The sequence below is a fragment of the Sphaerodactylus townsendi genome, linkage group LG01 (assembly GCF_021028975.2).
Source record: "Sphaerodactylus townsendi isolate TG3544 linkage group LG01, MPM_Stown_v2.3, whole genome shotgun sequence".
In the NCBI taxonomy this organism is placed as follows: Eukaryota; Metazoa; Chordata; class Lepidosauria; order Squamata; family Sphaerodactylidae; genus Sphaerodactylus; species Sphaerodactylus townsendi.
In genome coordinates, this window is record NC_059425.1 from 54151262 (window position 1) to 54177648 (window position 26387).

The 26387-nt window shown below is 38.0% G+C and overlaps 1 protein-coding gene across 1 annotated transcript; it reads left to right on the forward strand.

Annotated features, from left to right (window-relative positions):
* Positions 1-203: 203 nt before the first annotated feature.
* PRPH2 (peripherin 2) lies at positions 204-20412 on the forward strand. Its single transcript, XM_048510468.1, has 3 exons — positions 204-2025; positions 7348-7594; positions 19685-20412. The coding sequence occupies exons 1-3, from the start codon at positions 1445-1447 to the stop codon at positions 19913-19915; spliced, it is 1059 nt and encodes a 352-aa protein (XP_048366425.1). The 5' UTR covers positions 204-1444; the 3' UTR covers positions 19916-20412.
* Positions 20413-26387: the final 5975 nt, after the last annotated feature.

A 26387-nucleotide genomic window follows, 5' to 3' on the forward strand; every position in this document is an offset into this window, starting at 1 on the left:
GTCACTAAGGCCCCTTCCGCACATGCAAAATAATGCGTTTTCAAACCACTTTCACAACTGTTTGCAAGTGGATTTTGCTATTCCGCACAGCTTCAAAGAGCACTGAAAGCAGTTTGAAAGTGCATTATTCTGCATGTGCGGAATGAGCCTTCGTCAGTGAAAATCTCTTCTAAGCTGTATTGTTGGAGCAGAGATTCCCTTCTTCTTAGTCAGGAGAACAACTTCATCTTTGGGGGTTCATACTGACCACACAAAATGCTGACGGATTCTCATGGACTATTTGTTTGATTTAAAATATTTATACACTTGCTTTTGTCCTGACACAGCCAGGAGCCAAAGCAGGTGCCAAAAACAGATCTAGTACAAAAAGTAGTCATATATTAAATTAACTGCATAATTAAAACAGATCTACCCTTTTTTCTTTTTTGTTAAAATGAAGTTGAAGAATTCCTGAGAACCGTAAAGCGTGCATACTGTGCTGTATCATTTTAGTTGTCTTCATAAAAGGTGTTTGCTGTGAACAAACACGTCTACATATGATTTACCGTACAATCAGTTTGTGTTCCTCCTCTAACCTCAGCAAGTCTTGCTGTGTCATTGGGCCAACGTGATTAGCTTATAAGCAGCTCAAGAGTCAAACCACTATTTCTGGATTTTTTGGATCATAATTGTTAGATTCTCAGTTGGTTCAGTTCTCCTTCAGCTGTCAAAGTTATGACATAGCATATTCTTTTGCTTTCATGGCTGCCACAAACTTAGATTTTAATTCATTTAAAAAGTGACCTTAATTCCATCGCCGAAAACACATAAGCCAAACAATGTCATTCAAGGTGAGTAACAGAGGATAAGAATCAGCAGTCTCCACAGTTCCAGTACAGTAATTTATCAATATACAGCCACAACTATGTCAATAAATCCTTTAATTAGCAAGCTCCACTTTCCCAGGAAAAAAATCTTCCAGGAATGCAGCATCTTTTTATCCTTTGATCTTCAGTTGTAGCAAGCAGTGATATATCGTGTGAAAACATTAATCCACTAAATAGCAGAACGTGGGATTATATCCACTGCTCATCTGCTGGCAGAGATTTCTCTAAATTGGATCACACTGATTAGTATTAGAATGACGTCTTGCAGATCCAGCTTTAATCATCTGAAACTTAGAGGTTGTTTCTCTTTTGTGCACAAGGGACCACCAGAAATAGTTGTACGTGCTATTTGCCAATAATTTTTATTTATTTATGTGGAAATTGCTAATTTTTTTACCTCCAGAAAACTTGCCCTAATATCTCATAGCAAGATGGAAGGGCCAAACTATAATGGTTCATGCAGAGTTACAGCAGTTGAAATCTTCGAGGCATGAATGGTGGAGGGTCTTTTTAAAGTAATTCCCTTTCTGAAAAAAGGATTAATTTTGTAGTGTCTTGGTAGATTTCACATTTTAAGGATGGCTGTGATGAAACTGAAGTTCAACCAGAAGAAAAGGGTAAAACTAGCACAAGGACTATGGCTCATGAACTGGTTTTCAGTTTTTGCGGGGATCGTTGTTTTTGCCATGGGGTTGTTCTTGAAAGTTGAGCTCAGGAAGCGAAGTGACCTAATGGACAATTCTGAGAGCCACTTTGTGCCCAACTCCTTGATATTGGTGGGTCTGTTATCCTGCGCCTTCAATGGTCTTGCAGGCAAGATATGCTACGATTCTCTGGATCCTGTTAAGTTCGCGAAGTGGAAGCCTCTTTTGAAACTTTATCTGGTGATTTGTTTCTTTTTTAACACTTTCATTTTTTTTGTTGCTCTGTTTTGTTTTCTGATGAGGGGTGCTCTGGATACTACTCTGGCAAATGGGCTAAAAAATAGTATGAAGTACTACCGAGATACAGATACTCCAGGAAGGTGTTTCATGAAGAAGACTATTGACATGCTGCAAATTGAGTTCAAATGCTGTGGGAACAATGGTTTCAGAGACTGGTTTGAGATTCAGTGGATCAGCAACAGATACTTGGATTTTAGCTCTAAGGAAGTAAAAGAGTAAGTAGTTCAATGGAATGTAATTGGTATTGCCTCCTATTTTCAGCACTTATATTTAATATCCCTATGATGTAAATTATGCTGTCGTATAGTCCCATATAGCCAGCACTCGTCCCTAACTTCTGCTTAATTCTGTTTTGTCAACGTACTTTACACCATTCAGATGGAAACAAGATGTAAATTCAATAAAGAATGTAAGAGCTTGTAAGCAAAATGGCATGATGCTGTTTTTTAATCAGGGAGATCAGCATTGCAAACAAATTACTTCATTGGCTGATAAACTTTGCCAGCATTTAACATACTGGCAACAATATGACAACTATTTTAGAGGCACTGGCTTTAATTGTCACTTGCTAGTTTTAGGTTCATCCATTTGTATGTGTTAATCCTGCTGATGCTTGCTTTCTCAAGTTTGCTACAGAAGGTATAATGCAGGAGGAAATTTTCCAACTCTTGCATGGCTCCTATTAATTTTAACAGTGTTTGTGCAGAAGAACTCCCCACTGGATTATAGCATGACAATTTTCTCCAGACCTAGAGAAGACATCTATTTAGACATTCTGTGGTTGTGAGAGTTTGCAGGACGAGTGGAACTGCAGGGCTGTACACCTTTGGTGTACCTCAGAGCAATGCACCTGTTGTCCCATAATTTCAAGGGAAGGGAAGTATTTTAGCATTTTTCACATGCCCCTTGCAATGTCACTCCATTACAGAACAGTTTATCTTCAGACTTGTTGTATTTTGCTTGCCTAATAAGAGTCCCTTGGGCAGATTAAATTTGGAAATATTATACAATTGTTTTTTTTAATATTTTACAAATAACAAATCTAGTAAATTATAATGTGTAAACATTAACACGAAGGCTATTAGATGCTCCATGACGTTAATTTGGCAAATGAATGCTCAGCAAACAAGACCTTTAATACTGTGTTTCCAAATCTTAGGGGTCCTGGCCCAAAAGTGGGTGGCAAAGCTTGTGAAAGTAGATCCCAAGCTCTTGCAATTTTAATGATAATGCTCTGGTTTTTCAAGTGGGTCCTCATACCAATAAAATATTGGCTTGTTGGTCACCAGACAAAAGGGCTGAATACTTTGTTAATGTTTTTGAAGGTGACAGAATATACAAGTCTGCAATCCTACTTTCCTGGGAGTAAAATCCCACTGAATAAAACTGCCCTTATTCTGAGTGGATCTGTTTCAGATTGCTCTGTGTGTGTCACATCTAAATGTCAGACAACAGCACAACAGTAAATATTGACTATTTTGTTGGAAGATCTTAAATTTGAGCTTTGGTTGTTGGTAATTTGGTGAATAGTGTTCAAGTAGGAAGTTGTAATATTAACAGTTCTGCAGTTTTATTACCATTTTTCCAGTTGTAATGCCATGCTAAACATTACTCAGAAGTTAAGTCCCACTTGGTTTCAGTGTAGTTTAAATTGTATACTTTCTGATATAAATAACTACTTAAGAAAATCTAATGAGATGTTCACCTAGCATTAAATCTAAAGATTTGTGAGGTGGAACGTAATCCACCTACATCAGAAGGGCAAGCTATTGGGTGGGGAGGACAAGATTATGCACTGCTTAAAACATGATTGTAACAAATGCAGGGTGATTGGGCATTGCTAGATCTAGTTATTGGTCTGGGAATGCCTATAGCAGTAGTGAAACTAAGGTGGTGCATGTGAATGAGGTTTGCCAAGGAAATCTAGAATTATAGTTCATCTCCAGAAAATGGCCATGTATTCCCATGGAGAAAACAGCTGCTTTAGAGAACAGACTGCATGGTATTATTTCCTGCTGAGGTCCCTCTTCTCTCCAAACGCTGCATTCCCTCCAAACCCTGCCTTCACCCCAAATATCCAGTGATTTCCCAGCCCAGAGCTGACAACCCTTATGTAAGTTCATCAGGACTTTCATGCAAGCCCGGCTGAACATCCTCATGGAGGAGTGGGATGTAAATGCCATGTTGACAACTCTGTTCCTTTAATCTGGGCCAGTATTTTAGCTTACTCTAGTTCACTTCAGGACTGAGTGTGGGTGAGAGCCAAGAAAATGGCAGTTATTGCACCAGTTCCACACAGAGAAAGAGCCTCACTTATTAAATTGTGCTCCTGTTTTCAAACTATGCTGCCTCCTTTTTCTGAAGTCTAGCAAGAACACAACACAAGTCTAGCAAGAACACAAGTAAATAAAAATAAGAAAATCCAACTTTAAGTTTGAAAGCGGTTCCTTGTTAAAAACCCAACTGTCCTGAAGATAAGGCGATTGTGATCATAGCTTTGTGATCATAGAAATGAATGAAATGCATAGAATGTAGGTGAACATAGTCTTGCAAGCCTGCTGTACATCATGCTTCCATCCTTCCATTTTTATGAATGGGTCAGACCAAGTTGTTAGTGTGCAGTTCTTGAAGGGCTGTAAATGGAATTTTGCTACAACAGAATCATTTTTCCCAAACTATAATCTGCATATTTCTGTATAATATGTATATGATTTTTACCATGCATTTATGTTATGCTGGTATGTAATTGATGGTATTACTATGTAATCCACTGATGCAGCATTTCATAGTACCTCTCATTGAAATTGATATAAAAAGTTTATAAAGTCCCCAAAATCATTTAATCTCAATCCCCCAACATGTTCCACTTGTATAAGTTCCTGGCAACTGATATGACACAATTTACTAAATTATAAAGTTTCTCCCCTACATCATTTTTGCTGAAAAATGCACAGACACCCATTGTGTAACATATAATTTTAGCAGTAGTTAAAGCCAGTCAGGGTGATAGACAAAGGATTGATCTGCAATTAGTTGAGTTGTCACCCAGTCTCCCCTGGGGACTATGGACACTTACTCTGTGAGGAACCTGATGCTGAAAATTCTCAGTACCATAATTAAACTACAACTCTCAAGGTTCTTTGAAAGAAGCTTTGACAGTTAAATGGGTGTATAATCAATATAAGTTTGTAGAAGTAGGTGGACCTGCGTAAAAATCCCTGTTCAAACACAAAGCTCACTGGATAAATTTTGGCAGCCACTATACATTGATATGTATGGTGATAGAAAGTGCCATCAAGTTGCAGCTAACTTATGGTGAACTCGATGTGGTTTTCAAGGTAAAAGTTGAACAGAGGTGGTTTGCCATTGCCACCTTCTGTGTAGCAATCCAAGATTTCCTTGATGACCTCCCAATCCAAATACCAACCAGGGCTGACATTATTAAAATGTTATTAGGTTTAGAGTGGACAAAACACAACTCAGAAATTGATCATCACTTGTTGGTATTAGGTTTGTAAAGAAATGCTACAGCCCTTGGCACTTGTTTATACAAATGGATGTCCCTGAAATAGCAGTAGTCCTTTCTATCACTTACATTCTTACATGATCCAAAGGAGGCTGACCAAAAGGAAAACAAGAAACTTCCAATAAAAGGCATGAAGCTTCCTAGGTGATCTTGGGACAGTCATTTTTTCCAGACTTTCTCTTTATCTGAACATAAAATTAAATGCATAATAAATAACTTGATATCTTCATGATTTCCCAGATAGGAGGGTTACCAATATGATAAGTAAAACAGATTTATGAAGCACTGGATTGGATCTCATAGGTCAATTCCATTAACTTTAGTAATGTTTCCTGGCACAAGGGGCTCTTTCCCTGATGCTAGAATAATAGAATTAGAAGAGACCACAAGGCCCATCCAGTCCAACCCCCTGCTAAGGAGGAACACACAATCAAAGCACTCTTGACTGATGGCCATCCAGTCTCTTTTTAAAAATCTCCAAAGAAAGATCACCCTCAAAGGCAGCATATTCCACTGTTGAACAGCCCTTGCCTCAGGAAGTTCTTCCTAATGTTTAAGTGAAATCTTTTTTCTTGAAGTTTGAATCCATTACTCCGTGTCCTAGTCTCTTGAGAAGCACAAAACAAGCTTGCTCCCTCTTCAACATGACATCCCTTCAAATATGTCACCCCTTAACCTTGTGTCAGGCATAGTATCCTTGAGCTGGGAGAAATCACTGCCATTAGTGGAACAGGTTTGTTGGAGCCAAACAATTTCACTGTGGAATCCTATGTATCAGAATTGCTTGGAGAACATCAAAATCAGAAATGCTTGTTATGCCTTTGTCAACTTTGTAGATCCAGACATTTATCACAGAGACATGATGATTTATAATTGTTGCTCCCCTCCTCTGGACTGGGAGGAATGGAGATCTACCTGTTCTCAAAAGGCATGCAAAAATATTCTGTTTCTGAACTTGTTTCTGGTTAGTTTTGTTTGTTTCTCCTGGGTTTGAGTTATAGTTTGCTTCATTGTATATATGTTGCTGATATATGTTTGTTCATTATTTATTGTAAATGTTTTTGTAAGTTACAAATATATAAATATATATTTAAATGTTGAAATAAATATAAATAAATGTTATAACAATATAAATACATTTTAAAAATGGATAAGAAGAGGTCACAGAACGACATATGTAAGTGGCACATGAACTCAAGATCACCTAACACAGATTAGTTCCTTTTTAGCAATCTGTGTAATCCAGGTGATTAGAGAGCAGGATTTCCCTGGCCTGTTGCTCCAAAGTGGGTCATCAAAGTTTGCATAATCCACAATATAGAATAACTGGGTAGGTAATAAAGATCTATGGATATATTATTCTAGAGCCAGTATGGTGTTGTGGTTAAAAGTGGCAGACTGTAATCTGGAGAACCGGTTCCCCACTTCTCCACATGAAACCTACTGATGACCTTGAATCAGTCCCAGTTCTCTCATAACTCTCTCAGCCTATGCGGAGGCATGCAATGGGAAACCACCTCTGAACATCTCTTATCTAGAAAAGCCTACACTACAGGTTCACCATAAATTAGTTGTGACTTGACACACATAATATTCCGGGGGTGTGTGTGGAGGGGAGGAGAGAACACTTAGTTCCTGTCTCCATTTGACACTAACATTTTTAGTTTGGTTAGGCACAGGAACACTGACTTGAGCAAGGTCATCTGGTGAGTTCCATGGCAAACAGCACTGGAATCTAAGAATCCCTAACTGTATTCAGTACTCTAACCACCGACCCACCCACTCTCAGTATGTAAAAAGTATACAGTGCAATCCTAAGTAAAGTTACTTCAGTCTAAGCCCATTGAATGGAATGAATTTAGGCTGGTGTTACTCTCCTGAGGATTATACTGTTAGAAGTACACACTGTGGAGACTTGTTATGTTGACCCATTTTTCCTCAATGGTTATCAGTTCCCTCTATAAACAGAATGTGTTGTGTTCTTTACTGACTGTGCTTTACATGTTTACAGTCGCATTAAAAGCAACGTGGATGGCAGATTCTTGGTGGACGGTGTCCCTTTCAGCTGCTGCAATCCAAGTTCCCCACGACCATGCATCCAGTACCAGGTCTCTAATAATTCAGCTCACTACAGCTACGACTATCAAACAGAAGAGCTCAACCTATGGAACCGTGGCTGCAGGGAAGCTCTGCTTAAGTACTTCAGTGGCATGATGAGCTCTATGGGAGTTGTCATCCTTCTTGTCTACATTTTGGAGGTAACAGTATTTGTTCCTATATTTTTTTATTTTTATTTATTTTTATTTATTTATTAAACTTTTATACCGCCCCATCCTCTAGGGGCTTCAGAATAGGCACTAAAATAATGCCCTTATGCAGAAGTGTAAGAAAACTGCTTTAGTACGTATTGGAAACCAGAAGCAATAAGGCTCTAACGTAGAGGCTGATGTGGTTCAACAAACATTGTTCCATCATTAATCCCACAGGGTAGGCAGACCCTGTGGTGCAGCACTGAAGTTCTTGCCCTGTGCATTATATGTGAGCAGGGATCCATATGGCATAAGTATGGATGCGTGGATTGTATCAGAAAAATTACATGTGCAGGCTCATCCTAAAAGTAACTCCCTGTCCACATTTGGAGCTGCTGTATGCATCCCAGTCTTGTCAATATCCACTTTGAGTTTCATAAGCAAAAGATTGGAAAGCCATGATATTACAAGTCACTCAGTTATTTGTGTCAGTTTCTCAAAAAAATTCTGAAGTAACATCTCCCTTTGAATAATTACAGTTTAAAAACAACAACAAAAAAACAGCCCCAAGATTCAAACCTCTTCTGAAAAAAACATACCCACAGGAAATTTGTTTTATCTGATTCTATTGAGCTCTAGCATGTGGATCAAAACATCCATGTGCCTAGTGACAGATGTGGGGAGAAGTGGGGGGGGGGAGAGATCTACGAACCAGAGGAAAGCCCCAGGTTTGCAAAAAATCTGAAACTTTTAAAAGACAAAAAAAGGTTTAAAACTCCCAAAATAATAGAAGCAAGGCTTGTAACTTTAAGAGATTAATGCTGATCCAGATCTTGTGAGACTATTTTCCAGTATCTTGAAGACCGTTTGTTGAGTTGCTACTCAGTCACAACAATATTGCTAAACTGCCAGTCAAACACAGAGGGACTGACAAAAGAAAAATATGGAAGGATGGGATGGAAGCAGAGAAATGGGGAGAGAAGATGAATGGGAGAAAACGCATAGTTATATAGTTGGGAAAGAAAAAAAAATACAGAGCAGCTACCAAGGGGAGGGGAGGAGGTAAAGTTGAAGACTGGGGGAACCAACTAAAGTAAGGGATGGAGAGAAGAATTCTGTCAGGGTGGGAGAAACTAGAAGTAGTGTGGGGAGGTGATTGCAGGGCGAGAATGAGATGCCCCTTATGGGTCCTCTATTTTTAATTTTGAATATTTTCAAGTAGATTGAAGGATATTTTCACCCTACTTCAAAAGAAATTTATTTTCAGGTGGTCTGGTAAGATAAAATATGGATAAAAGAAGAGTTTTGCTCATCTAAGGCTTCAGCTAGTATTCTGCTTGGATGTTTTAGGAATATTTACTACATACAAGTAATTATATCTGGGACAGACCTGAAGATCTCCCTCAGTATACCACTATTCTGTTGTGAACGAGGTCACTTAATTTCTGTTTCCAGTTTTTAATTAGTTGAATTTTGTTCAGTTGTTCATCCTGTTACAATCCTAAGTCAAAAGAAGTGACATTTTTATTAAAATATCAAGGCTTATTGGTAGTTTCAACATATGAAATCACCTCCAACTATCACATTTTACATATTTAAAAAATCTACATTTTAAAAGCAGAAAAATCAACATTATCAAATAACAGTAGTTATTTCCAGGATTTCTGTGGTTTCCAGTAAACATACAAAAAGTTCTGGACAGAAGTACTGATTTCCATAACGTTCATTTTCTGAAGACCAAGAAGGATGTTTAAGTATCATTATTGGTGGCTGACTCCTGGATATTTTCAGTACGAGTGCCTTCCCAACAATCTTTTAATATCAGGAAATCCACTGTAAATGCCTTTTTTAATGTTAAAGCTGACTGACTGGGACACTGTAGGGTTTTCAAGGCAAGAGATTTCAGAGATGGTTTGCCATTGCCTGTCTCTGTGTCACATCCCTGGCATTCCTTTGAGGCCTCCCATCCAAATACTATACTCTTTTCAGCATAAAGAAGACAGTGTGGTTGTGCATTCTTCAGTGGAAGCCAAATGAGCTTGCCTCCACATTTCAAAAAGGTTCTGATCCTCTTTTAAGTCTGTAGAATCGTACTGAAGCACTGGCTGCATCCAAACCATTTTGTTTCCTGCGGCAGGTGCAACTATGGAAAAACAAAAGTATTGCTATAAGCTGTCTGGAACACTATAAATGCTCTTTTATGAAAGTGCTCTGTTTAACATTGGTAAGGATAATGTTTTTGACACAGTCAGCACTTCAATACAATTCTCTAGCTTAAAAGGGAATCAAAAGGGGGGCAAGCACTAGGACCCCGGTGGCATTCCTCCGAACAAAAAGTCCGGGAAGATGTGCCAAATTGATCCCCACATCTCCTGTCTTCTTTATTTGAAAAAGGCATAGTCAGAGTCAGAGCAAACTTCCATGGTGTAAGCAGGGGTTTGAACCTGGGTTTCCCAGTTCTTAGTCCAACATCTTAACCACTGCACCACACCTAAGAGTAAATAATTAACTGTTTGCTGTCTTTATTTAGCATTCCAGATCTGCTGCCTGAAATAGGCTGCTTCTTCAAATCTAATAAGGTCAGCTCTCCTGAACCAAAAGTAATGGTTTCTTAGGTAATTAAACCTGCCTGTCCAAAGAAAGGAAAAACCAATGTGTTACCTTGTCCTAGTACTGGCACCAGTTGATAACAATAGTATTCTTTAAAGTAGGATATAAGTAATAACCTGTTCATGGTTTATCAATTCAAGATTTCTGTTTTACCAATCAGCTTTGACAGCACTGATTAATTAGTAAGTATCTTTCCTGTACTGATTTTCTATTACAATTCTGATAAGAGGGTAAGGGAAAAGACAGTGAATGTTTTACTTCCGTTAGGAAGTGTTTAGCTTTTTAGATAGACAATAGAAAAATCACTGAATCCCATTGTTTAATCTGATTTCATCAACTTTTTAGCTAAGATCCAGTCAGAATACAGCTGTCTTTTGTTTTGCACAAATTCACTGGAAGGATTCTGACCATTTGACTAGAGAAATCTTTATGGTGAGCTATCCAAGCAAGGCTGTAATGATAGGACATTTTGGAGGTAATTAATTCATAGGCTTGCCATAAGTCGCCATGAAACGATTTACACACATATGGAAGTCCACCAGGTGACCTTGGACCCATCACAATTTCCCAGCCTAACCTACCCTCACAAGGTTGTTGTTTTATGAGCTGTATGGAAGAGGGGGAACAGTGTGAAATGCTCTTTTGGGACCCTATCAAAAAGAAAAACAAGATATAAATAAAAATAAGCATTCAATATGGTCATGTTGCTAGGGAACTGTTTTTTTTTAATGGTAAAAGAAACCCAGTTTCAAATACTATCTCAGTTGGAAGCCTAGGAGGCCATTTCACTCATGTAGCACCACATTCAGATATATTTATTCCATCCAGGAGTCCAAGGAATCCCCTTTCTCTATTTCATCCTCTCAATAACCCTGTAAGATACATTAGCCTGAGAGGGAATTACTGGTCCAAAGAACTATAACCAATCCTAGATTCTTGGCCAACATGTATTTCCGTCTTTTACACGATGCATAAAATATCTGACCAACATAAAGTTAGTGGTAGCAAAGTCACACTAATGGAAAAAGACAGTTTCAACTAATGTGTTCCTGTTATGTTTGATAGGATTTAAATCGTGGTCAGTTTTAGTTGGATTGCAGTTTATGCATGTAGACCTTCAAGATGGAGTTTGCAAAAGCCTTTTATCCATGCCCTCCACTTCCTCCTGCTGCCTTTGGAGCCCTCACCCCAAGTTTGCAAACCTCTAGGTGGAGTTGAACCAGCTGAAGGGTTTTAGGGTTTCCAACCTTCAGGAGGTGGCTAGAGCTCTCCCAGAATGAGAACTGATTTTCAGACTACAGGGGCCAGTTTCCCTAGAGAAAACGTCTGCTTGGGAAGGTGGACTTTATGGCATTATAACCTGCTGAGGTCCCGCCCCAAACCCTGCCTTCCCCAGGTTCCACCCCCAAATCTCCAGGAATTTCCCAACCCAAAATTGGCAACCCTGGTGAGATACCAATGTAAGAAACAAATAAATAAATAAAGCTGGTAACTTGATATCAAGTATATTCTTCATTACCTTTGTAGAAGAGTATTGACCAGAGGTTAAAATAGGTTGATCACAGCAGAGACTGGGATGAAGCCAAAGAGAACTGATATTTTTCATATGTACCAAGCTTTCAAAGTTTTAAGAGCAAGTATATGGATATCCTCTACATCTTTTGTTAAGTATTATGTGTTTTCTTCTGATTCTACTACATATTTAAATGTTAAAATAACTCAATTTAATTGAGACTATGATTATAGAGTAGTTTTTTCTTCGCTTTTTTTGCAATGGAAAATAGCACCATGCACATTTCTATCTGTTATTATATTTTATGCTGTCCTTCCTCTGAAACATTCAGGGCAGAGTATATACTATTTTCGTCCTCTGTTTTCGCCTCACAGATAGGCTAGGGTGAGAGACAGTGACAGCCCCAGGTCAACCACTGAAGTGGTTATCCTGTGCTCTACCTGTGCTCTACCTGTATACTTCTGTTGTTTAAGCGTAATACAAGTACATTGCACAAGCGTAATAAATAATAATAATAATGACTGAGTGGGGGATTTGAGCCCAAGTCTACCAGACCCTAATCCAACCACTACGCCATACTGACTCTCTGCAGTCTGGACAGGAGGGTAGTTCTAGATTAGTAACCACAGCAACAGGGACAGTACACTTTCCATTTTGAGAGAGAGAGAGTTTTAAATGATCAAAAGCTTTGCTGGCAATTGTAGAGCAAGAAAAAAAATTAAAACATAAATAGAAAAGATTTTCTAAATGGTACTCATCCAGCAAGCAGGAAATCATTGCATATCAATATTCCCATAAGCAACAGTTGAATTTACCTTTGATCAGAGACAAATCCATAAACAAGCATTAAGATCCTTGGTGAAAATGACACAGCTAAATAAAATAGATGTGACCTAACCTTCATTTAAGCATTTGTTGTTAAATTTGAAATACAAAATAAGGAGCGTTTCAATGAAAGATGATATAGTTAGAGGAGACAGAATGTGTGACTGCGAGGATGTGTGACAGCAGCATGGTTCAGGCTTGCAAAGAAACTAAGAGTGGACTGTTACTTAAAATGGCCACTTTCAGTGCCAAGCATCCATTTTGTAAATATGCTCTTCTTGAATTTGTGTTGCTCCAATAAAATTGTAGAGCGATTTTTTCTTCATTTATTATGGTTTCTTCTGGAGGTGGTACTATAAAGTTTTGCTAATTAACTGAAATGTTTTTAAGTTTTGCCCCATTCAATTACTCATTAATAAATATTTTATTTTTAAAAGCATTACAAAGGAACATGATGGTGGTGAGGATATTTCTCTTTGGACGTAGTAACAATTTAAAGTTCAGTGAAAAAATAATAATTTCACCAACATTTGCCTTAATGAGAACTCTGGAGACTCTGCAGTCAGGACACCATGCAGAGCATAAGTGACATAGCAGAAGCATTGAAAAGGTAAAATACAAACTATATGGAAGGTCACTGGTCAAAGAAAATCTGATTTAAAAGCAACAAAGAAGTCAGCATGCTGTATTATAGACTTTAAAACCACTTATCAAATTTCTTTGGTCTATTGGAAGTGTAAGCACCAGCCCCTATACTGGTCACAGAGCAGGTAACAGGACCTGAGCGAAAATCATTTTCATGTCTGCCATAACGCTGTAAGCTGCCAGCACAAAATCATTACTAAGCAGAATAAAAGAGAACTCCATTGTATTCAGTTATAGAAGTAACAAAACATAGGTCTTTCTCTAAATCAGCTTCTGTGGTAACATTAGTTTGCAAGATAGGAGCCTGTCAGAAGTGTGTGTGTTCTCTTTGTTCATTATACCAACTGTGTGAGAATAATGAAGACTGACAAGTTGAAAGTATCCATAAATGTTCTGGCTTAGTACGCATTTTATTCTTGGCTCGCATCCTGAAAAATGCTTTAAGAAGCTCTGATACTTGTCATTCTGTGTAATCAGACCCTTTTGAACTGAATAAAATTAATTCTTTAATTTTAATTGGTTTTGATTTTTTGCTTTAATAATCTAAACTTGGTATCCTGGCTTAAGGCAAATGAGAGATCCTGTCTTCCATTGAGGTAAAAAAGGAACTTCTCTCTCTGTGCTAACAGGTTTTCCTGTTTTCTGTAGAGGCTGATTGAAACCTAGGTCCTGTCTCTTGTAAGACTGATTGGGATCTGAAAACAGGGTTTAAAGAAAGGAAAGATTTCATTGTCTTCCATTGAGACTGGGTGAAATCTAAATTGGGACATATCAAAAGAAGATTCCTGTCTTCCATTGAGACTGTTTGAAATCCAGGGTCTGTGCTAACAGAAGGAACTTTACCCTAGAATATGGTTGTTGTTTTTATTTATTAACTATTCACTGCTTCTTCCAGAAATGTTCACTGTGGCCTTGATCAAAACAAGACAAAATTATATATTAAAAATCCATAAAGCTATAAACATATTAGGTTGGATCCTTCCCTACAGATCTTTCCCTACATTGCCCTGTCCAAAAAGTTGATGTTGGGGAGAGGGGAGCAGGTCAGGAGATTGATATATACAAAAAAACATGAACGGTAGGTGGTGGCACTGAAGAGGGTGACAGTTGAAATTGTACTGGTTCTTTTACCAGTGATAGTTCTGTTGGCATAGGATGCCCCATTGACATAAGAGTTAGAGAGAAGTGATTGTACCTGCTTTCCTTCCCATCATGTGACTTTTTGTTTCCATGGTCCCCCAGATCACCAGTAACTGCTTTTCATAGGTCATGAGGAGAGGTGAGATAAAGGGAAGATTCATATTCACAACCATCTTCCATGCATGTTTCATAGGGCCCTAGGGAATACCAGCTTCTAGGTTGGGCCTGGGGTTCCCCTGGAATTACAGGACATTTCCAGACTACGGTACCCCTGCAAAAAATGGATGTCTTGGAAGACTGACTCTATTTTATTGTGAGGTACAGGTCCTCCCAAAGCTCCATCCTCAAATCTCCAGGAGTTTCCCAACCTGAATTTGTGCCCCCTATCAGTGGCTGGGGAGACCTGGCAACCCTGGCCCAACCTATCATCCATAAATTAGAACCAAGCAGCTGCATAAAAACCACTTAACATCAATTTAGCCAATAAAGTTATACACACTGTAGCAATATTAAAATAAGTACTATCTAAATTGATAAGTTGATAAATCAACTAAACTAAATTGATAAATTAATTAAAGCACCATTAGGGGACAGTGAAAGAAATTGCAGGTATTAATTTATGTCTTACATTTTTGCTAGCTTTCTGTTAATGTGTAATTGTCAGTTTTATCAGTGGATGTGCAGTTGCTACTGTTGAAACCTGATGGTAGGTTCATACTCCTGATCTGTATTTTTGTTGTATCTTTCTTGTCATATATACCACTGACACTTGATGCTGTGATATTCATTCATATCAACTAGCATTAGAAATTTTGCAGTTGTTTATTGATGTGTGTGCATTATTTTTGATGTTACAGTTGTATTGAGAGCCAGAAGGGTGTAGTGGTTAAGTGCACATGGGCTCTACTCTGGAGAACCGGGTTTGTTTCCCCACTCCTACATTCCTTCTGGGTGACCTTGGGATAGTAGCAGTTTGTTCAGAAATCTCTCAGCCTCACCTACCTCACAAGGTGTCTGCTGTGGGGAGAGAAAGGGAAAGGACTTTTGTAAGCCGCCTGGAGTCTCCTTGCAGGAGACTCCAGTAAATCCAAACTCCTCGTCTTCATTATCTTAATGAATTTTATATTTTGACTTGAAGTACTTTGTACTCTTTTATTTCTTCAGAGGATTGTGGGCATTTTTCTTTAAATGGCAGCCCTCATGCCAAACCATAATGTTTTGCAGTCTTATCAGTTTCAAAATCTATTTTGCAAGGGGCTACGGTACTAGATACAAGTCTGAAGACCCCCTACTTCTGCAGAATTAGGTGTGCTATTCTTTGAATCTCAGCCACTAAACTAGTCGTTACAATTATCTTAATATGATCAATGTCTGGTCCACTAATCATCATCCATTTTTCACACAGAGAGAGAGACCTATAGATATGCTAAAATTTCCTTTAGTTTGTCAAGGTGTAGTGGAAGGAAAGACTAAATTTCAACAGAAAGCAATTATATAAATGATAAATCTGTGTGTTGCATTTAGCTATTTTTTAAGATTCAAAGCACAGATTCTAATCTGTATTAGTGTTTGTGAATACAGAGGCCTGGAGGTACTAATTTTCCAAGTTAGGAAATACCTTATTTAGTGTAGCACATTGGGATACTGAACATTTTTCAGAAACATCTCAGGCAGTATTGCCCACCTGAAAAAGAGAGATTCCTCACACAAAGTATGTGGTTATCATTGTATTTATAATAAAAACCTCCCATATGCAGTTCTTAATCTGCAGAAAGTTAAATTCTACAAAAAACAAAAAATACTCTTAGCCAACATTTACTGTTAAAACCAACAGCCCACCCTAATTTGAGCTAATCTTCTCAAGCCAAAGCTGAAGTAAACAGGTTGGCTTTAAAAGATCAGTCTTTTCTGCTATTACAGAGCCATCTATAGCATATATGCAGGCTTGTGGAGTTGTTTTGCTTTATACCCTATGGAGCAGTCTCAAAAGAAATGTGTTTTCAACAGTCTTAACATTTAATTATAATGTGAAGTCAGTATACTGAATGCATCCCTCATGGGAGTTCTATATAGATCTAATATTCCTCTGTTGTAAAATGTATGATCAACTCTTCAAAGAAATGGGCTGCTATCTCTTCTGTCAACTTTTCATCATTCAGCACTCCATCCAAGATTTTGACCATGTGTGTGCCTATCAAGTAGGCATTAATGGGACAAATTAGAAATGTTCTATGATCTTTGCATTTCTATGGAACTTAAACATATCTAGGTTTTACTAGATCAGGGCTTTTATATTATACTTAAATCGTTAAAATGCAGCAAATGAAGGTCATTGTTACCATCCCAAGGACTTAGCTGAGACAACCCTATGTAAAACAACCGGTTTATCCCCAGGACAAAATATTGTGAACGAGGTGGTAAATGCCCAAAGACCATCTGGGGGCTTTATTCTGAAAACCCATCATCACTTATTCCTTTAAAAATTAGTTATATTTGAAAACGCTATGAAAGTTCCAAGAGGTTTTGCAGTTGTCTTTGTCACGCCTATGACACAAACCAGGACAAGATTGATGGGATGCATGAATGTTTTTGAAAGAATGAGCATTCACATTATTTGCCTAAGTATACTCAGTTCAGGTCAACAGTTGGAGTTCACTTATCCTTATACCTTAATATTGTTAAAACTGTTGTTTTGGTGGAGGCTCTGCTCTTAAAGGTCTCTCTCCCCTGTCCCAACTGCAACCCCAGTTATTCTTGGAGAGAAGTAATAACAGTTAACTGGATTACATGTGCCATATGTAAAAGAAATACATACATGGAACATTCCCTTTCTCAAGTTTCAGAACAGAAGCAGGAGCTGATTTCTTTTCAACCTGGACAAAGGAAAACCCACTTTGTGCAACTCAAATATCTCTGCTACAGAGCCTGGTCCTGGCAATGTATTTCCAGGAAGAGACTTCTATACAATTGTCTTCCATTGTATTGGCGGGGGGGTGGGGGGGTGGGCATTGTTTATTACTCTTAATTCAATTTTATATCTTGTATATCGATGATTTTGTGATGGATTTTAATTGTTGTAACACTTTTTGGAGAGGATCTAGCCATGGCTGAAAAGTGTGATATAATAAATATAATTTTTCCTACTTTTCCTTTTATTCATGAGGAATTAGGGAAAAGACTAATACATTATTTTCAACTGAGAAGTTATTTGATCAAAAAGGAACTGAAATTCTATTTGGGAGTAACAACCTATCAGGGCTGGTAAACCAGAAGCAGGCTTCCAACACACTGAAACAGTGTTCAATTATTTGGGAGGCAAATGTGTAGAGTTTTGAAAGATTAATTACATCTATAAATAAAAGCAAGTGGAATTGCTACCCAGAATGGGCACATTTCTAGAGGACCAGAGCTTAGCCTTATTATGAAAACTTTAGTCTTTACAGTCTAAAGACATTCTGCTGTTTCACCTAAATCTGCTATTTGATACAGGTCACCTCACCTTGTTTATAGGACTGACCTACTATTTATAAATCAAACTTTAGAAATTATATTGATAAGCGTAATAAATGGTCTGCTTTTTAAATTTGTAATGTCAAATTGTAGGAAGCTAAGTGCCAGCTGTCGTCTTGGTTTTCCTTCCTATTATGTTATTATGTTCAAGTTTTTCAAGCAATTGGGAGGGGGGGAGGTCCCAAAAGACCTGTCAACTATTCATTCAAGAGCTGGAGGAAATAGAACAATTATTCATTTAAAAAGAGCATTTGTGAGAAACTATACAGGATCAGTAGCCATTCAAAAGTCAGTGTGCATGTGAATGATATCACTGATACCATAAAGGATTCAAGTATTATGAGATAAACAGGTATCAAACCCACTCTGCCATATTTTTCATTTATCATCTTCTATTGCAGGGAGCAATCATTTATTTATTTAAATATTGGACAAGAACCCATTTTCTGCTCATTTACATTTAGAAAGACTGGTATAGAAAAGAATACCAAAGAATCAGGCTTTAGGCAGAAGAATAATTTTTGCTGTGTAGAATAGATATCTCCCACAGGGTAGTCTCTCTAAGAGAGTCACACCCCACCCAGACAAAGACCTTCATAGATACAAAGAATACATACATCACATTTCATAATCACACCTGCATACATTCATACCACGTATAATCATATTTCTCCCACATATGCTTTCTTCCTTAAAATCAAATTGGCTTGTCTGATTCTTATTACACAAAAGCTGGAAAGTTCTCTCCTTTTCTGCCCAAGGCTACATGTCCTTTCTCATAGGCAAAGGGGGCAATAAACTGAATTCTATATTTGGTTTCAATCAAGATAGACAGTTCCCAACATTCCTAGGGGTGGGGTTTTCCCATGAAGGAATACATCTTCAGGGTGTAAAGATTTCACATACATCTTGCTCACTTTAAAAGGTTAAAAAAGATTATGACAATTATAATATGTGATTCTAGTAAAATACATGTTACATGTATACTTTTCATATATTTCATTATCATTTCAGTGTTTATTAAAATAGAGAAAAACACATTTTCAATTATCTGATTAGATTCATCTCTATTCTAACCTTTGATCTCTTCATTTCTGTGTTTGTTCACGTAGACCATCTTATCTATTTGGGTAGGCCTAAAAGGTCTATTAGATATGCTCCCTCTCACATCTCAGAACTTGTACCACGATGTTATAAATTCCTTAGTGATAAAATCTTCTCTGCTGTGTAACTGTTGACCAGCTGGCCATTATAGAGAAATCCCTCTTGGATCCTTGATTTTATAAATCCCTTATTCTTTAATATCGAATATAATTTTTAGGCCTATTCTCCTGTCCCACAATACTTATACATGGCTTTTCCTCCCCAAAAAGGACTCCAAAAATTTGCTAGCGCTGTCAACCTCATCCTCACAGCTACATCCTTTGAAGTGAGTAGGGTGGCCATGACTGATTAGCCCAGGATCACCTAGCAAGTATCTATGTGGGGATTTGAACCCGCATATCTCAGATCCTAGTCTGGCTCTCTAACTACTATACTGGCTCTCTAACTACTATTATACCTTACTGGCTGTCTTTGTTCAAAGAAGTCATGAAATAGGCTACAAATAAAATATTCAAAAGCTGAACAATTGGAGGGGAATGGGGGAGATACTCCACACCTGGCATGCCACTTGCTCTAGGCCCTGCATTGCTAGAAGTCAATCTTTTGGGGTGTACAAATGAAATGTGATTCCACCTTTGAGATGGGAAGAAAATGCATTTCAGGTGTCAAACATTTCTGAAATATTGCTGTAAATTATGACACAGGTCAATTGTTACTCATCTTTATCACATTTCATTCTGTGTTCCATGCAGGTGTCAATTATGCTAGGGTTGCGGCTGTTGCATACCTCACTGGAGAGCATCGCCAATCCAGAAGATCCTGAGTGTGAAAGTGAAGGGTGGATCTTGGAGAAGAGCTTTAAAGAAACTTTCAAATCCACCATGGAAAATTTGAAAAAGATTGGTAAGTTTAACCAAGTGGAAGCTGAAGGTGCAGAAGGTGAAGAGGGTGCAAAAACCCAAGCTGTGACAACTGTCAGCTGAGCTTCTTGGTTGACAAGACTGTTCCTAAAGACTGAGAATTGTGAATATTCGCTTTTTAAAAGATATGAGCCATCACAACTTTACATTTGTAAAAACAAAACCCTCACTTTTATACAGATGACAAATGCAATCTAGTGCATTTGGGGCTAATAAAAACATCCTTAGATGTGTAAGACAGCTGATATCTTCGATGAGAAGCAGCGACATGAAGTTTTGAAGCAAATGCATCTATTTGCTAGAGCCATGGGCATGATATTCACAAGTCATGTTAGCAGTCCTTAAAGTGGAAAATCGGAAATAAAAAGAGGAATTTAAAGTTAAATATTTTTGTACTTAAGTTTACATATATATTTGGAAAAATCAATATACCTTTGTTAGATGAAGGCCATTACATATACTTATAATAGGGCAAGAGCTAAGACATTAAACTAGTGGAAAAATTTGTAGAAATGTATATCAATTTTAATTTATTGTTTTGATTAAAAGTCTAATACTGGATGTTGTTCAGAGTTGTTATGGAAGAAATATCTTCAGCCACATTCAAAAACAGAAGGAAGTTGTACTGAACTTTTAAATACTGAATGCAAATTTTCCGTTTGACACAAGCGAAAGCACACTGATTTGAACACCAAGCTAAGGTATACCCTGTTACTGATGTCTGTTCAGGTTCTGTACTATCAAGAGATCATGATTTGTTTAACTTGCACAACAGTAATAACAAATCTGTTGTAAAATGACTCTTGAGTGGCTTGGCTGCTGAGGAAAAAGTTACCACAGAAATCAACACTTGAATTTAAGAAATTTAAGAGAACACTTGAATTTTCCCAGACACCTGTACCCCAAAATTTTAAATAACAGCACAATCCATTTATTAAAGGAACTGAATACAATGTAAAAAAATGTAGAATTTCAGTAATGAAAGCACACCCTTAGTAGACTGTTGACTCAATGCATCTCAGATGCAATATGATTGTATAATATCCTATACATTGAGGATCATAGCAAATACCTTTTCATTTTATAAGTTGTAATAATAAGTGGGAAAGAACTTGCTACATAAACAGATTTTTATCTTTGTTCTATATGAAATTTTATCTTTTATATTTATGTATGTATGTATGCATATATTTGCCAAGTAAGCCTTTCCCAAGAGAAGCAAACTCCTTTCTCAAGCAGCAAAATCTTATTATGAAAAATGTAGCTAGTTCCAGTTATCTCCTAAGGGCTGAGTGGAACATAAAGTTGACCTGGTCTTTGTCCAAATTACCTAAGTGATAAAAAGTCCAATATGGGCAGTGGTAAAATGTCCAACATAGACAGTGGGAGAGGCCTGGGATTATGAGTGGACACAGGGTCCGGTAAGAGAGAAAAGAACTGAGGCTAGAGCGGCCCAAATAACTTTCTTAACAAAAGAGAGTGATGAAGGGAAAGGAAATGTGCAAGTCATAAATTGCATATAAAGATAAGAACCTGCCTTATATTAAGTGGCCATTGGTCCATATAGCTCAGAGTCTACTCTAACTGGCAGTGGCTTTCCAGAATCATAGAAAGAGGTATCTCCCAGCCCTAAATCTTTTAATTGGAGTGGTCAGGAACTGGAACCCGGGATCTTCCTCCTGCAGCAAGAGTATTGCTCCTTTATGCTGCAGCATCATGATTCACACATACGTAGGAGTTAGAAGAGAGTGACAGGAGATGAGTCAATTGTAGAAGATGTGCAGGTCGGGTGACTACTGAACACTTCCAGGTATGAAGACCTGGCCCCAGCTAGAGAAATGCAGAGCCTGGAATACAACCCTGACGCTGTTACAAAACTTTAAAGGGAGGCATGTGATCACAGTGGGTGAGAGGCTAGCAATATAAATTAAGTGGACAGGAAGATAAGTCACCAAGAAGAGAATAGGAGTTTGTATTTATAACATTTTTCTCAACTGTTAAGTGTCTCAAAGCGGTTTACAAACTCCTTCCCTTCCACTCCCCACAACAGGCGACTTGTGAGATAGGTGGGGCTGAGAGAGTTCTTAGAGAACTGTGACTAGCCCAGGGTCTCCCATCAGGCTTCATGTACAGGAGTGGGGAAACAAACCTGGCTCATCAGATTAGAGTCCACCACTCTTAACCACTGCACCTCACTGGCTGCCAAGGACAAAGGTTAGAGAAATCTCTATGAGGAGTTGCTGACATACAGTCAGGGAGCTGGACATCAGTTACATTAATGAAAGCAAACTTTTGAGCTATTGACATCAAGAAGTGCTGGGCTCAACAACTTGTAGGATGGGGAAAGAAAAGAGTCAAAGGCAAATTTATAATCATGTCATGAGCCAACATTTTTAATACAAATGATCTCAGGACTGAAGTTTTACTCTTCTACTAATTGAAAATTATTAAATTTTACCAACTATGCATCTTCATTTAGAATATTGGCATGAAATTCTAGAATTCTGCCTTTTAGTAACCCACAACTGTTCAGCTTTAGAAATCAGATTTTTTTTGGAGGGGGGGGGTGTTGTCTCCTGTGAATAGCGGAACCAGCAAATAACATATCGATGACATTGAGTGTGGTAAGCAAAGTGGTAGGAATCTTTTGTATATACTTGGTCTGTAATGTGTGCAGTTTGATCAATATGAGAAAGATTTCCAACAGTCAAAAAGCTGAAGATAATTTCAAAACTCCCTTTGTGAGTTTTTATTGAGCTGTGTTCTATATGCAGCACTAGAATGTTTCTGTCACATCTAACCTTACTTCAGCCCTAGAAAGTCTTGACTTACACCATTAACTCATGGAGATATGGGTCTGTCCTCATAATCATTAAGAAGAGTTGGATTTATATCCCACCTATCTCTCGGGCAAGGAGGCTCAAAGCAGTTTACAAACTCCTTCCCTTCCTCTCCCCCCAACATACACCTTGTGAGGTAGGTGGGGCTGAGAGGGTTCTGAAAGAACTGTGACTAGACCAGGATCACCCAGCAGGCTCATACGTAGGAGGGGAAACAAATCCAGTACAGCAGATAAGAGTCTACTGCTCTCTTAGAGACATGAGGAATCAAACCTGATTCTCCAGATTAGAGTTTACCATTCTTAACCACTACACCATGCTGGTTCTTAAGAAAGTAATCATATGCGGGTCTAATCCAACTCCTACTCAGTTCTATTCAATCGGCTAATTCCCAAGAAAGTGTTTTAGGATTCCATTTTAATTGCCCTAACTCATTCTACTGACATTTCAGAATAGCTGGTTTCACTGATGAAAATCTTGTTCTCAAAGTTAATATCAAGAGCACCCTCACTGTGTTAGATATGCAGAGACTGTAGGAAACAGATTTGTTTGAGGACACAGGAAAAGCATAGGATTTACTTGTTAAGAAAATAGCAGAAATTGGTTCTTATCAATCAATCCCTTTTCTTCTTCCTCTGAAGGGGAACACTCTCCATCACTGGATTGTGTTGCTTCCCATGGGACAGGACAAGCAAAAGTGGAACCCTCTCCCATCTGATTTGTTTTCCTTTTCCCTTGGCAAGAACATAATCCAGTAGTGGAGTTTGCTCAGTGAGGAGGAAAGAAAATAGGTCATAATCAAAACAAAGATAAACTATATTACCATGCAAGATCTAGGCTTTCTTCTTATGAGGGGCCTTTGAATTGATTGCTTTGTATTTATGCAACTTCTAAAATTTGTCCTGTCAAATGAGATTCTGCGATATTGTAATTGCCATTTGAATATATTTGTAGATACTATTTGCAAATGTGAATGTAGATACTTAAAATCTATTTTAAGAGAGTACTTGTTAAAAGAAAATGTTGAAATATATGTTTAATACAGTGTTTTTCCCCTTTTGTTTGCATTATTTGTGTCCCTTCAATTATTGTGTCACTTTTACTCATGTGCAGCTTAGAAGACACTGGAACTAACTGTCTAGAACCAGGAAAATCATACCTAGATTGCATTTTCAGTCTGATACTTTGTAACAGACCAGCTCACATACACTCAATGGAATTACAACTTTACTTGCTTGATACCTGAACCAGCACATTGGTTGCATTCATTTTTAATTTTTAGATGTTTACCTCAAGCCATCTTTGGTGCAATGGGGGATCCCCTGACCCCAGCTTTCACTTCCTGCAGCCACTTGGAGTGGCAGTAAAACCCCCAGTCTCTTGCTGGTTATCAAAGCTGTGCCTGGCCACCCTAGATGCACCTAAAATTACACCATAGGATGCGGCCCAAAGCATATTGCCAGTGTTTACCATTTTGCAAAGGATATAGAAATATATTTAGAACACCAACACTGACAAATTAACACAAACCATCTACTTTTGAAACTGTCTTTTAAGAATATGCCTTCTTGGGTCAGAACAATTTCATCTACTGTACTTTGTTGTACATTATGGCAATCAGACAGTTGACCCTAAATACCCACAAGCTGGATGTCAATGCTGTTGAGTGCTGTATGAACAGTTGAAACCATCTATCCCATTTTCATCTAACCTCTCTTCCAAAGTTTTCAGAATGGCACACATGATTCTCTCCTGCTCCATTTTTATCTTTACAGTCCCCCTGTGAGGTAGGAACAGGCTGACCATAACACCCAAGATTATCCTGTGTGCTTCAGAGTTGAATGGGAATTTGAAGCATGGTCTTCCAGTCAGCACCCTAACCATTATACCAGATTGGCTCTTCCTAAGTTGCTTTATACAGAATTGGACTCCTCATCCATCTAGCTCAGTGCTGTCTGACTGACTGGCAATGGCTCTCCAGGGTCTCACGTTGAGAAAGGCATGTCCCAATAGTCACGATAGGAGATCCTTGGACAGCAGAGACCAAAGACTGAATTGGCATACAGAGTACATAATTTATCATTGAGCCAGTCTCTCATCAGCAGTATCTGGTTCTCAGAGACATGGGACTTTAGAACTAAATAATTTAGTTCCCATTCAGTTCCCACATCATTTAGTTGCCACAATAAACTGAAAGATCTTACCCATGAATTTCTCCAATTGTTTAAAATCATCTAACCAGCCACTATCAACTAGTGAAGGAAATTACTGAGATTCATTATGGAACCCACTTTATTTCTGCAAGTATACATTCAGTTTATTGCTAAATGGTCTGAATGTGACTACGCCACTTGAGATCAAGCAAAAACAGTCAGCATGAAGCAGCCCATACCTGAGCAGTGAGCAGGACTCATGCAGAGGAACTAGTTGCATAGTTCAGTATATAGGTTGCCCTATATTCAAAAAAGCTGATTCCTGTAATAGTCGTTGCTTGCTGAAGTTCTTGAGAACCGATACTTCCATTGCAAACTCTGGACTGGCTCAGACACATGCTGTATACTATTCACTTTGAAATATGACATTTAGCTTCAAGTTCTAATAGTTTTCTTATGTGTAAAATTGCCTACCAACAAGCCAAGGCAATTGTACAACCCAGCATTGGGACTTATTTCCAAGTTTTCTGTACCACTTTTCTACATCTACATAACCTTTCTGCACCTTACAAATCTACTAGCAAACTCCATTAAAGGTGTAAAATGTACAACCATCTCTTTTGTTTGAAGTCACGACTTAAGGTCAACAACCTTTTGACATTTATATCTGAAAGTGGCAAAATATATTTACATGGAGTAATAAAATAATTTGTACTTAGGTGTTTACATTTTAAAGGATATAAAAAGAATGAAAACCCCCCCCCCCAATTCTCTGCCAAGACACAGAAAATTTGACAAAACATCTTAAGAGGAATGGAAAGTATGACCAGTTCTTACAGAGCTAATTATTCCTAAGTAGCCTTAATACAATTTATGGGATTAACCATCATGCATTCCTCTGTCCTGGATAACTTGTAATACCGGACAATGGTTGCTTCCTGGTGTATGTCCTACTTAATTGGAGCTGAGTAAAGCTATATCAGGCTCTTCAAGGTAAGGCTAACCTTCATTGAATTAGTTTGCAAATAAGGAAACAGAATTTTTTAAATTCAAGAATTCCAGCAAAACTCAGAATAAATTTTATGGCAGACTCTTTCATATTAAATCTAATACTGACCTCAATAAAATGTTAAATGTTTAAAAGATAACATGGTTTGCAATGCTAATTTGTAAAGAGTATTAGCGGTTAGTTCATTAAGAGATAAGGCCAGAGAAAATAGAATGTCACAAGCTGACACCACTCTGTGAAGACTAAAGCTTGGCCAAATTTCCATCATAGCAACATGTTAGGAAATGCAGGGAGATCTAGTTTCAAGTTCAAAGACAAGGTTATGTCCCTTTGGGTACAATCAACCACGCTGAAAAACTTGTTTGAAATGTCATCAGATGATAAATTTTATCTGCGGCAATGGTCTGATTGGTTATGTACACAAGCCAACACTTCTTGAGATCAGTATACATCATGAACCAGCTTACAGAACTTTAGGGCATGCCTACATTGCTGTTACTGAGATGCACCATTTCAATACTTCCAACCAGTAG

Bases quoted from the DNA above. Each gene is read 5' to 3' on its own strand.
- PRPH2 (XM_048510468.1), top strand. From the start codon at position 1,445: ATGGCTGTGATGAAACTGAAGTTCAACCAGAAGAAAAGGGTAAAACTA. The intron at 2,026-7,347 runs GTAAGTAGTTCA...ACATGTTTACAG, and splicing joins AGCTCTAAGGAAGTAAAAGA to TCGCATTAAAAGCAACGTGG. The intron at 7,595-19,684 runs GTAACAGTATTT...TGTTCCATGCAG, and splicing joins TTCTTGTCTACATTTTGGAG to GTGTCAATTATGCTAGGGTT.